This window comes from Hemibagrus wyckioides, linkage group LG24, assembly GCF_019097595.1.
Source record: "Hemibagrus wyckioides isolate EC202008001 linkage group LG24, SWU_Hwy_1.0, whole genome shotgun sequence".
In the NCBI taxonomy this organism is placed as follows: Eukaryota; Metazoa; Chordata; class Actinopteri; order Siluriformes; family Bagridae; genus Hemibagrus; species Hemibagrus wyckioides.
Window position 1 is genome coordinate 18,002,456 of NC_080733.1, and position 13,839 is coordinate 18,016,294.

A 13,839-nucleotide genomic window follows, 5' to 3' on the forward strand; every position below is an offset into this window, starting at 1 on the left:
GGTCATAATGTTATGCCTGGTCAGTGTATGTGTACTAGGAAAAGTGCATAAACTCCAATTACTCCAATAATGGAAATCTAAGGACAGTTGCTGTATTATACAGAAACGTTTTTAAAGCTGGAAATCATTTGATTCTTCAGAGGAGAGAAGGTATCACTATACGTGGCTATGATGGCGTATGGTCGGGCCGAATCAGACCCATGTGCATGATTTAAAACCTTCCTTGTTTTATTTAACTAAAAATGACATGACATAACAAACGAAACAAGAAATAAACAGTACGTAAATACTTGGAAACATGTCTGAAAACAAAACTATGTTAAAAGCCGAAACAGAAACACAAGGAACTAAGTGCGACAGTAAATGACACAAAATTGCAGCTATAAATAACGCAACACATTAGGGATAGTTAATAACAGGTGACATAACACATGACATGATCACATGGTGCTAAATAAGGTGTAGCAATGCACCCCTGAGCACCCCCTCTGGTGGTCTGGCAGTGAATTGTTCCAGTAGTTCCTTACAAGAACATTTACATGTAAAGTAACTGGAACTACTTTTTACATCTGTAGATGAATGGAATTCACCATCTGCCCTTTGACTTCCATTATGATTGATGATTGAGTTTAGAGTAACATCATTTTGGGGTTCGAGTCTAACCTGCTGTACCCTTTTATCGCACTCATGGTAGGTATCCTGGTGTACCGCGTGTTCAGAAATGAGAGCAAGCGTTCGGTGAAGATCCTCCACGCTCTGCTACACATGATGGCCTTGGTTATCAGCATTGTGGGTAAGTTCTATCTCTCTGTACACACAGGAATAAACTGACCTTTGACTATTTGTCCAGCATCTCTCTGTTCCTTTAGATCAGGGGTGTCCAATCTTATCCAGAAAGGGCAGGTTTTCATTCAAACCAAGCAGGAGCTATACCTGATTCCAACTGGCTAATCAACTGATCTTGGCTTTCAGTGGACTCAGATGTGGCTTCTGCTCAGTTGGAATGAAAACCTGCACCCACACCGGCCCTTTGCGGGTAAGATACACCCCTGCTATAGATGATCTTCTCTTTTTCATTTTGTAATCACTGAGTTCTGTGTCTCTTTCATCAGGTCTGGTGGCCGTGTTTGATGTCCACAATAAACATGGCTTCCCTAACATGACCTCTCTGCATAGCTGGTGTGGAATGCTCACCTTCATTCTCTTCCTCATTCAGGTGAGGCACATCTGGCCTGGCTCTCATGCTCACCTACACCTCAACATCTGGCTCTTGAGCCTCATCCCGGCTATGCAGTCCACACTTACACTTTAACTACACCCACACCCAGCCATACAGTCCACACTTACACCTCAACTACACTCACACCCGGGCATATAGTCCACACTTACACCTCAACTACCCCCACATCCGGCCATACAGTCCAAACTTACACCTTAACTACCCCCACATCTGGCTCTTGAGCCTCATCCCGACCATGCAGTCCATACTTACACCTCAACTACCCCCACATCTAGCCATACAGTCCACACTTACATCTCAACAACCCCCAAACCTGGCCATGCTGTCCACAATTACACCTCACCTTGGCCTTATCATCGTTACTACCTCCTGAACTACTCCACACCTGGCCTCTAAATCCTTACTTCCACCTGAACTACCCCACATCTGGCTTTATAATCCTCACCACCTCCTGAACTACCCCACACCTGACCAATTAATCCTTACTTCCACCTGAACTAAACAACCCCAAACCTACCATTTCAGTCATACCTAAACACACCTGCCAGTTTCAGTTCTATTCGCTGCATGTTTTAAGTCTAACTCTGAGTTCCTGTGCAGTGGCTGCTGGGATTGGGCTTCTTCCTGTTTCCCTGGGCATCATCAGCACTACGGAGATGGTATCTGCCACTGCATGTATTCTTTGGCCTGGTGCTCTTGGCCATGTCGGTGGCGTCCTCGCTTATGGGAATTGCAGAGAAAGCGATCTTCAGTGGCCTGTGAGTACTGCAGTAAATCTTTGGTCACTTATTCACCATCTTTGGTAGGATTATGGTCGGATATTTCAGATCTCTGATTCAGATGGTGGATTAATTCCACAGTACTCCAGGTTATCTAGGCAGAATTCATGCTAATTTCCTATCCTACACATTTTGCACTCCTTCAGCTGCAGATTTCCTTTAGTCTCATTTAGATTTATGACAGGATTTTCGATCCAGTCCTTCACAGTGGCAGGCTTCATGAAACTGAAGAGCTTATTTAGAGCAGCGTGAGTCACCAGAGCTTAATGAAAGCTCCAGAAAAAACACAGGATTCTGTCAAGAGTCTCTTGGCTGGAGGTCATCAGGAGGATGAGTCAGTCCAAAACAGTGACTATGATTCCCTGATCTGCGGAACATACACTATATTGCCAAAAGTATTCGCTCACCCATCCAAATAATCAGAATCAGGTGTTCCAATCACTTCCATGGCCACAGGTGTATAAAATCAAGCACCTAGGCATGCAGACTGTTTTTACAAACATTTGTGAAAGAATGGGTCGCTCTCAGGAGCTCAGTGAATTCCAGCGTGGAACTGTGATAGGATGCCACCTGTGCAACAAATCCAGTCGTGAAATTTCCTCGCTCCTAAATATTCCACAGTCAACTGTCAGCTGTATTATAAGAACGTGGAAGTGTTTGGGAACGACAGCAACTCAGCCACGAAGTGGTAGGCCACGTAAACTGACGGAGCGGGGTCAGCGGATGCTGAGGCGCATAGTGCGAAGAGGTCGCCAACTTTCTGCAGAGTCAATCGCTACAGACCTCCAAACTTCATGTGGCCTTCAGATGAGCTCAAGAACAGTGCGCAGAGAGCTTCATGGAATGGGTTTCCATGGCCGAGCAGCTGCATCCAAGCCATACATCACCAAGTGCAATGCAAAGCGTCGGATGCAGTGGTGTAAAGCACGCCGCCACTGGACTCTAGAGCAGTGGAGACGCGTTCTCTGGAGTGACGAATCGCGCTTCTCCATCTGGCAGTCTGATGGACGAGTCTGGGTTTGGCGGTTGCCAGGAGAACGGTACTTGTCTGACTGCATTGTGCCAAGTGTAAAGTTTGGTGGAGGGGGATTATGGTGTGGGGTTGTTTTTCAGGAGCTGGGCTTGGCCCCTTAGTTCCAGTGAAAGGAACTCTGAATGCTTCAGTATACCAAGACATTTTGGACAATTCCATGCTCCCAACTTTGTGGGAACAGTTTGGAGCTGGCCCCTTCCTCTTCCAACATGACTGTGCACCAGTGACCAAAGCAAGGTCCATAAAGACATGGATGACAGAGTCTGGTGTGGATGAACTTGACTGGCCTGCACAGAGTCCTGACCTCAACCCGATAGAACACCTTTGGGATGAATTAGAGCGGAGACTGAGAGCCAGGCCTTCTCGTCCAACATCAGTGTGTGACCTCAGAAATGCGCTTCTGGAAGAATGGTCAAAAATTCCCATAAACACACTCCTAAACCTTGTGGACAGCCTTCCCAGAAGAGTTGAAGCTGTTATAGCTGCAAAGGGTGGACCGACGTCATATTGAACCCTATGGATTAGGAATGGGATGTCACTTAAGTTCATATGCGAGTCAAGGCAGGTGAGCGAATAATTTTGGCAATATAGTGTATCTGATGAATGACAGACACACAGTACGAGGTTTCGTCCTTTGTATGATTTTTACTAAAGCAGAGAATAGCTTTTATTAAAAATCTTACATAATTATTTATAATAACTTCTCTATTTTCTGAAGCTGTATAACCAAAATAATTTACAGATCCTTAACCAAAGCAGTCATATACTGCTATGCTAGCTAGCATCACTAGCAGATACATAGCTTACTAGACTAAAGCCACGCCCATTACTGATAAACGAAAATCAGTCACCTTCCTTCTTCTGCTAATCAGATGACCTCCAATAGGTTTTTTCCTTTAGAATTCTAGCGGCAATCCAACATTTTACCTCTCCTCGCAACTCTTCAAAGTCCAAGTCCAAAGCACAGAAATCAACAACATTACATAGAACTGGAAATGGATAAAAAATTGCTTATTAAATAAAAAGAAGAAATTGGAAACACTATAGGATGTGCTGTTGGAGGAAATGAATCAACTTCTAGATGGTAACAGTAACTCCACTTCATCACATCACCGTCACTGCTTATTGTCCTATAACGGCATGACGAAGTGATTTAAACCTCACTCAGGAAAGAAAGATAAAATAGAGTGATAGCCAGGCTAAAAGGCAAAGACGGAAAAATATGAGAAGTGTGAAGGATCTAAATGAAGAGAGTTGAAATCTAACGGAGCAGGTAAGTATTATAGAAGCCATCTGAAAGGATACTGAGGTAACGTGTTACTTATCTGATCGTGTCGTAGGCCACCGTTTGCTCCTGAGGAGGTTCTGGCCAACATGCTGGGCCTGCTGCTGGTGTGTTTCGGGGTAGTTGTGGGCTACGTGGTGACCAGAGAGGAGTTCAGACGACCGCCGAACCCTGAGGAAGAGGCTCTGTCTGTTCACTTCAACACTCTGAGTGAGGGCTCCAGACCCAGCACGCCTTAACACAGCACCAAGACTCCAACACTCCTCCTCCGGTTTAGTCTCCAGTCTCCTTATCCCCTCACTTCCTGTGTATGTGTTCAGTAAAGTAGAATTCAGGGGCCGTCGCACCCGTACGGATGAACGTATCCATGGCTAAAGAGTTTTTGATTATGTGAAAAGACTCGGGTGGTCTCCATGTTTTGTATCAAAATAAAAAGTCAGGAGAAAGATTTGATTTATTTAAAGCTGCAGGATGTAGAATCTTGTATTCAGTGTGTCCCAAACTGCATTTTCCGAACTAAATATGAAGACCAAAATAGCGATGACATCGGTGTACTAACATACTGTTTATTAATGTGGAATGTGGTTTAGGACACGTTCCAAGTATTCAAGATGATCATTATCTGCTGTTATCTTCGTCCCCTCAGGATTACAGGAGTGTTATGGGTGTTAAAGCTTTGTGGGATTTAATCACCCGGTAGTTTTAAATACATTGCACACAGCTAGCATGTGTCCTAAAACAGGGCTGCAAATATAGGGTGATTAGTAGGAAAAAACATACACAGAACACATGCAAACACTTTGACTGTCCTAAGACACACCTGATAGGCGGCTTGTGTTAGCTTAGTGTGCTAGCTAAAACAGTTTAGATGACAAATAATTACAGACCTACAATTAAAATGACATATATCAGTATCGACTGCCTGGAAATAAGGAATAAGGTATTAAACAAACCACTAAAACAATCCATACTTTGATTATATATATATATATATATATGTATCTATCTCAAAGAGAGGAAAAGAGAGATAGAGCTAGATGTATGACTCCACTGCTTCTGAAGCCCTGATTACTCCAAAGTCCTACACTGCAATGCATTATTAATATCATTCCCTGCACTGAACTCTCTGGATCTTCACTGCAAGCTTGCGTCTCTTCTAATACCGCAGAATTCTCCCAGAAAGCAGAGTTATAATTATATGTCCAGGTCATGCTGTGTTCACAGTAACATGTTTCATCTGTTCAAGTAAAAATCATACAACTTGTAATTACCGGCTGGAAACTCCTCATTTTCCCGAAGCTCTAATCTGACAGTGCGTAATGTCTGTACATTAGAAACAAACACGAGCTGAAGTAAAAATAAAAATAAACTAAGACTTGGAACATTAGTTAGTCAAGATTTTTATAATTAGTTATAATAAATATAGTCCACCCGGGAGGAGCTCAGAGTAGAGCCGCTGCTCCTCCACATTGAGAGGGGCCAGTTGAGGTGGCTCAGGCATCTGATTCGGATGCCTCCTGGACGTCTCCCTGCGGAGGTGTTCTGGGCATGCCCCACCGGGAAGAGACCCCGGGGAAGACCCAGGACATGCTGGAGGGACTATGTCTCTCTGTTGACCTTGGAACGCCTTTGAATTCCCCCAGAAAGGTTGGAGGAAGTGTCTAGAGAGAGGGAAGCATTTAGCTTTTGGAGTCTAAAGCTAGGCTGACAATATCCCACAATGCACTAGGACAGGACAGTGTCCGAACGATGGACCCTAGAGGATGTGAAATACCCAGCTTGATTATTCGTATTGTCCAGGCTACTGATGTATCGACTGTGAGGTTGCGTGTGTCACCATAGAAACAAGACCTTTTTAAATCCCTATTCACTACACAGGGCACTGTTTAGTAGCCACACTGTCCATGTCTCCCACAATGCACTGCTTAAAGATTCAGAGTCTTCTAGAGAGGACAGAATACTCATAATGCACTTCAGTGTTTGTGGCCTTGTTGAAATCTTAAATATTAAATGAAGTGCGCATACTTGGTTAATTCTATCAATCTGGTATTGATCGTATTAAAAAGTAATGTTGAAATAATTACTATCGATTAAATATTTAGTTGTATATTTATTTGAATGACATGACAGGGACTTTTTTTTTATGATGTAGCAAGAAACAAAGAAAAAGTGCCTGAGCTGATCATGACTTTTAAATTTTATTATTATTATTATTATTATCAACATTATTATTATTGAACTGTATTAAACTCTTAGAGGCTTTCTAAGATCGCCTCCTTGTGGTCACAGGGAGGAATAACTTCTTAGTGCATCTTTATTTTCAAAGTGTCCTGAAACTCTTATTTCAGCTTAATAATCTCTTAATAATTAAATTAATAATATAACAAGTCAGCATAATGAAATTCTTTATTCATGCAGGGCTTTTTGTGACTGGATTTCGACTAAAGCTTCACACACACACAGGGCTGAGTGAACGTCTCCAATAAAAACACATTGCTTTAATAGCCGGTAGACTGTTACGCTTTTAACAAATTGTACTTATCGAATACGTATTTTACAAAAACAATCGAAGCAACAGGTCGTTTTATGTTCCTTTGACTTCCTTGCTATCAGTCACTTAAAAGTTTACACCCCAGCGCCATCGAGCCGAGTGCCACATCCTGATTGGTCAGAAGGTGTTGATTCGTTTCTTAGCCGCAGCTCTACAGTAACACAGCTGCACCTCACAGCTTTAATATTCGTTTGGAATGTGTGTGGTCGTCAATATGCTGAAGCTTTCTGTAAGGATACATGTTTTTTTTATGTATGGGAGGAGTCTGCGCTTTGCACCAGTCAGAGGTGAAGCTGTAACATCGTCAGGACAGAGGTCGGGATTGAGGTTTACGGACGTTTGCCGTTCCTAGGTTTCTCACGATATCTTTAGGAGAGAAAAAAGAAAGTGAAGGAACGACTGTTTATCGCAGCTGTAACGTGAGTTTAGGTTTCTAGGAACTAAAACTTTTTACAGCCTCATAAAACCCCCCATATATATATATACACAGAGCCTTTAATTGGGGAAAAGGGGGCGGGGCTGCGCAGATGTGTGAAATAAGTAGTTATTACGTATAAAAGCAGGATGTCGTTGAATTGAATATGGAATTATTATGAACGAATATTTTTGCGTACTGAATGATGTTTATATGCAGAACAGTCGGTTCTATTGAGGTAAAGTGACCAAAACCCTGCCTCGCTCCCACCGTCTATCACACACACAGCCTAAAACCAGCTGTAATACAGAGTTCTGCTGTACTGTTTGTTCCGTGTCGCTGGTGTTTCCTGTGGACTGTCAGTTCATCACGGTGTTGTATGAAAATGCTGTAAAGCACCGTGTCAGTACTCATCACTGTAAAAAAAACGAATACTTCAGCGTTCAGTCTTTAGCTGAAGTTGGTATGGGTGTGTGTGTGTGTGTGTGAAAAAAAAAAGAAGATAGAAATCTAGACTTACTTCTAATAAATAAATGTCTGCTGTTGAATTGGGTCTTAAACTGTGTGAGAAATGTATTTTTGTAGAACATCTTGTCATAAGTTTCCTCAGCCAGACGTGTTTGTTAACAAATGTTTATCTGTTTAGTTGAAATCTGATTAGTCTGACAATGTGATGACTTTCTTTTTATGGCCAACTCCTGAGCTGATGGGGTAAGAGAGAGAAACAAACCTGGAGGATCTTCTCCATCATCTTGATCGCGAGCGCACGAGATTTCTGAATGGAAAATGTTTGAAAGTGTGTATGTTTGTGATGTTGCATTTCCATTTGAACTGTTGTACAGTAAAGTCACACAAGCAGCTCAAATCCTCTTCATTTTCAGCGTCTAAAGATACAGCGACGTCCAAGAGACTCCGGGGTTTAACACCAAACTTTAATCCATTTGTGTTATTGGGAAGAATAAATCTAATCTAGAGCACCAGGCTAGGCTAGATAGTTAGCTGGAACTAGCTGGGAATGTTAAAAGGATACAGGTTTTCCTCAGTGGTGATTATACACACACACACACACACACTAAAATAAACCCACTGGAGTATTCCTGTCAGGACAGTTCCCTGCCTGACCACCAGAGGGGATGGTTCATCGTAGCCTGCTTTGGTGTGTGTGTATTCCCCACGTGTTTTGTGCCTCGCCCCTCCATTTGTTCCGATTTCCCACCTTGTCACCTGTTCCCCATTAGCCCTAATGTTCAGGACTTTATATATGACCCCTTGTGTACCTGTCTTCATCAGTCATTGTTTGTTTGTTCGTCCATTCATCTGTTTATTTATTTGTTTGATTCAAGCCCTAGTTTCCATATCTAGGTTATGGTTTAGTATCACGTTTATTTGCCCCATGTCTTGTGTCTTGTGATCAGGGTTCGATCCCCGCTTCGGACAAGGTCCCGCGGATGCTACAATTCCTTTAATGTGTTTGGAAATCCTCAAAAGGTTCAATCCTTTTGTAACCACTTCATGATTTACTGTAGAGGGGCAGTAATTCTAAATTGCCCATAGGAGTGAGTGTGTGTGGTTGGCCCTGTGATGGACTGGTGACTTGTCCAGGGTGTACCCCTGCCTTTCGCCAATGTGTTCTGGGATAGGCTCCAGCAGATCCCTGTGACCCTAATTAGGAATAAAGCAGGTATAGAAAATGGATGGATGGATTTACCATAGAATCCTTTTTTTTTTTTTAAATATAAAGATTAAATGCGTAGTAACCTGGATTAAAACAAGACTCATGCAGCCACTGATTGTTTTACCCCGAGGGAATTTCTTTGAATTCTTAAATTAGTACATTATTTCATTATTTTCTCCTTTACATACAGTTGATTGTACAGTTTACAATCGTGGAACAGGATCAGAAAAAAAATGCATTCATGTCTCTGGCTTTTACTCTTCTGTTTTACTCCCACTGAAAACCATGTACAGAGAATTCAGCTAACAGCAAGCTTAGATTGGAAAGAAAATACAACTAAAACTTTATAAAAAATTGGAAAAAAAGGGAGAAAAATGTGGAAAAGAAGGAAACGATTGAAGCACAGTCCTTTCCTCGCTTTCTGTAGAGATATCATCATAAGTGAAAACTCTCTCTCTGTCTCTCTCTCACACACACACACACACACACACACACACACGGTAATGTGTGCATCAGCAAAGAGCATGCGTTCTAATTAAGCACAATTTGTACAATCATTTACATGTCCGCCATAAAAAATTGGTTTTCAACACATTAGAAAAAAACAAACAAACAAACAGCCTTTTTCGACAGCAGTTGGCTAAAAGAGTTTGAGGACACAAAGTTTTCCAGTCCTGATAGCGTAAAAAAAGAGAGAAAAGTGCCTAAGCAAAACAGTGCGGGAAACAAAGAAGAAAGCAGATAGATGATGGAATGAACAGAATAATCAGATGTTTAATGGAAGCTGTTTCAAACGGATAAAAAATAATAAGGAAATAAATACAATGTAAGAGAAATATCCCCTTTGTGAAAATGATAGAAGTGATCTAAAAAAAATAAAAATAAAGGGTCTAAAACTGAAAAGAAACCTCAAGCTTTATCCTCTCGAATAAAAATCGTTCACGCACTAGTATAACGTTCGGTTACCTTCATAAACGTGAGCATGATGTGAGATGATGGAGATGTTTGAGATTGTACTCCTGAATGTTGCGGCACCTCCTGAAGTCCGTAAACCACAGCACGGCATTTTTAAATGACCAAGAAAACATTTCCATGAAACCAAAATTGTCCTTAAAGCAGGTAAATAAAAAAAAATTCACATTACTGACCTACCAGGAGCAAGAAAGCGGAGCACAATGGCACCAGGAGCAAAATAAAGTATGTATATGTATATATATATCATTTTGTACAAACATAACTTAAACTGATAAATATTCCATATTTTCAATCGTTATTTTAGTTATTTACATGGTGATTTTGGGATCACAGCCATATATACAGATGAGACTTCAGGAAAGCTTCAGATCAAGGACAGAGCCCCGGCGACATCATGGCTCATTCGATCGACTCCCCTGGAGGAAAGAGGGGGAACAGAATTTGGACAGATCTTTTGGGGTACAAGATTTCAGATAAATTGTGCACTCAGCGGAGTGTGAAAGATGTTGTAATGAGTTATGTGTAAGCGGTAGGTGTAACTAAGGCCTTGTGAAACATTTAGACCCTGACATACCAAGCTAAGGTAAAAAAAAACCCCCAGAGAATGCACTTCAACAGCCAAAAGGACTTTTTCTTACCAGCAGGGGGCGATAGTTTGTATTCCAATTCAAAATGTAAACAAAGCCAGACAAAGCCTGGTATTCCACCTATATGTTGTTTCTGTATAAGTTCTGTCACGACATACTACAGTATTTGGTGCAGGAGTATGAATTTTAACCAAACAAACTAGCCTAGCTCTCATTTTCACGTCACTGGAAAGCATTTTAACAATCATGCTTTGTTTCTTTGGTGCAGGACTTGCTACGCTTGATCTGGCATTTCTTCTCCTTTAATGGTTTGCTTGGACAAACAGCCAATCAAACAGTTTTGCCTTGCTGTCTGATCATTATTCAACCCTTACGACCTACATAATTTGGCGACGGTGTCTGGGAGGTTTGCGTAAAGCTTGCTTACAAGCTTGCATATAGTCACTGTGATTTTTTTCTGGTGGTATTCTGGTGGAATTTCATGGCGACTTCCATGACTATTGTAAAGGATTCTGCTCCTCAAAGTCATCCATTTTGGGATGAATGAGATTGGCCACGTCTGTACTAGCGTTTACTATGTGGGAAATGTAGAAGAAACTAAGGTCGGATAGCTTGGTGTGTCAGAAGTAAGTAGTAGCTCTTGTGAAGCTCTATTCCATCATTTCCTACAAATGGCAATTATACCAATGCAATTTTACTGTTAAACCACCCGATGTGCTTGTACAAGTCCTTTAAATTGGATCCATTATGCTCTGCAGTACTCTTGTCCAACTGAATAACAAAGCTCAATGTGACTACTGTTGAAATGTTCCTTTTCTGAAAGCCACATAAGGTCAGAATATCTGTATGAAATACTAATATCCTGTATTACTGCATCTCTAGCTAGCATACAGCAAATATGTTGGCCCACTCCGAGGTTCCTGAAGCATCCTGCAAGTCCTGATCCCAAAGCAGATGCATTGTACAACATCTCAATTTAGGTCCATATATTCAGTTTTAAGATCGGATTACGTCAAAGTGAAGGGGAAACCATGTGTATCCTAGTACATATATACAAGGTATGCCTCAAACGTTGGACTCAACAAAGGGCCTCTTTGGTTTGATAGGAGAGGAAGGACCTTGGCGCTCCCCATGTCCCACCTGTCTGTAGTCACTGTCCTGATAGGCCTGCGAGACCGGCAGCGTCCGCGCCACCTTAATGTCCGGGTATGTGGGTGCCTGACTCACCCGGCCTGTGTTATCTGGCCGATAGTAGTCATCCTCCACTAGGTGTCCATTGTGGGCATTGTTGGTGCGATTGTAGTAGGCAAGGTGCCCATAGGTCATGTTGCCTGGTGATGTAGCAGGGCTGGAGACCACAGTGTCTAAAGATGACACGGCCCAGGTGCGTGATGAGGAGGAAGAGGATGAAGGTTGTTGAAGAAACTGCTGAGTCCGTGCTGTCTTGTCTATGATGCCCATGAAGGGGGTGCTGCGTGCACGCAGAGCCTCGCCTGGGTAAGTCCCCCCTAAAACTCGCATGTCAGTGCCTTGGGGTGGAGAAACTGGCGAAAGGTCATCACTGTATCCACCCTCGTATGCGAGCTTCAGTGGGATCTCCATCTGTTGTGCTGAAGCTGAGGGCCTGAAGCCTGGTCCTAAATTTGTAGTGGATCCTGCTGCCAGACTGCTGCTAGAAGGTGAAAAGCGCAGGCCAGTGCTCTGAGAGTGGATGAGTGGCCGTGGTGTAGGGCCAGTGGCACTTAGTGGCCGTCGCAGACCGTGAGGATGCTCTGGTGATGATAACTGAGGCTGGCGCTCAATTTCATGTGGCTGGACGGGATAATATGCAGCTGATTGGCTGCGGCTGATCTGTGGTGCCATTTGACCATAACGGGGGCCTGTGATGCTGGGCCTGTATGCATGTGAGGGCCTCTGAGGAAGCTCCTCTTCTATGTACACACTGCCCTGCATCTGCAGTGGGCTTGAATAGGCCACCTCCCCAAGCTCGTCAACATCCCCTGGAACATGTCCCCTCATGGACTGAGCCACGTGAGAGTAGGCAGTGGAGTGGATTGAGCCACTGGCCTGATTTGTGCGGACGATCTGGGCCTTGGCTGGCTGGAGCCACTGGGTTTGCTGCTGCAGCGAGCGCTGGCTGCCCATTTTTGCCAGAGGTGACTTCGGCCTGCCAGAAAGTGCCTCTTGTTGATAGCGATTTGAGCTGACAGAGGCAGACTGTGGTCTGTAGATGGCTGCATTCTCTGAGGTATAGGCTCCACGGCGTAGAGGAGAGGGAGGAGGGCTGAAGTGGTAGGATGAGGAGGAAGATGAAGAGGAGGCCTGGTGGGCTGGGGAGGTGTGAGGGGGGCTTGGACGATAGTGGGTGGTCTGATGAGTTGGAGACAGCGATGGAGAGGTGGACTGGTAACCCTGGCGGGTTGGAGAGGACATGGAAGGAGGACTGGGCCGCAGATCATAGGCCTGGCCCATGGAAGCACTTCCAGAAAGGTAGGGCAAGTGGCTTGGGGAAGGTGGCATGTTCTGAATGACAGGCAGACCTGAAGGACTGGAACGAGGCTCAGCAGTCACAGCTAGTGGAAGACCATCCAAGTCCTGCTCCAGGTAATCTTCATCCTCTTCAAACAGGTCCTGAACCGGCTCCATATCAGACAGACGGGGCTCCAGCGGAGGAGGATGTGGCACCATTGGCGGGGCTTGCTCATGGGGAGGGGAAGGAGGTGGATCCAGCTGCTGTTGCTGAGCGACCTGGCGACACTCCTCCTCCACGCGCTGCAGCAGACGCTGGATCTCACGGTTATTTGGGCACAGGCGAATGGCTTCACTCAGGTCCTCCAGGGCTGCGTGGAATTGCCTACACAAAGAGAGAGATGTGTTATTTGCGATGTGAAAATAATAATAATAGACAGATATGTATAGAAAACTTGTTTAAGTGTGTAAAGTTTCTAGCTCTCTGCTGCCTGTAATGCATGTAAAGCAAGTAAAACTTGCTCTTGTTTTTGGTTGACCCTCAACCAATGGGAGTCCATCTGTTTGACACTATGTGGGTCTCCTGAATTGCTTTTTCAAAGTCCCAGTGAAATATATTGGGAGGCAACATTTGATGCCGTGTGTTGAGGCATTTCCTTTTCTAGCACTCAGTCAGAATGATGACATGTTGAAGTAAGTGATTGAATTACATAACAGCCAACAGAGTTTAAGACACATTACACCCTCTGAAACTGAACAGACTAGTCAGTAGTATAGTGAACTAGCAAAATATGTTGACTTTCCAAGAGGTAAACGAGAGTCTGTAATGG

General features: G+C 43.5%; 2 protein-coding genes across 9 annotated transcripts in view; one reads left to right on the top strand and one right to left on the bottom strand.

Moving 5' to 3' along the window:
• The window catches only part of LOC131344851 (transmembrane ascorbate-dependent reductase CYB561), a 15,103-nt gene extending 7,316 nt beyond the window's left edge, over positions 1-7,787 (top strand). Inside the window, exons 3-6 of the mRNA XM_058377357.1 lie at positions 695-793; positions 1,113-1,216; positions 1,841-1,998; positions 4,393-7,787. Of these exons, the coding sequence (XP_058233340.1) occupies positions 695-793; positions 1,113-1,216; positions 1,841-1,998; positions 4,393-4,576 (545 nt within the window). The 3' untranslated portion in view covers positions 4,577-7,787. The remainder of the gene's footprint in view (positions 1-694; positions 794-1,112; positions 1,217-1,840; positions 1,999-4,392) is intronic.
• A 1,306-nt stretch (positions 7,788-9,093) lies between these two features.
• The window catches only part of tanc2a (tetratricopeptide repeat, ankyrin repeat and coiled-coil containing 2a), a 134,778-nt gene continuing 130,032 nt past the window's right edge, over positions 9,094-13,839 (bottom strand). For all 8 annotated transcript variants that reach the window (XM_058377352.1, XM_058377351.1, XM_058377353.1 and 5 more), the window contains one exon: positions 9,094-13,394. In XM_058377352.1, the coding sequence (XP_058233335.1) occupies positions 11,606-13,394 (1,789 nt within the window). In that variant the 3' untranslated portion in view covers positions 9,094-11,605. The remainder of the gene's footprint in view (positions 13,395-13,839) is intronic.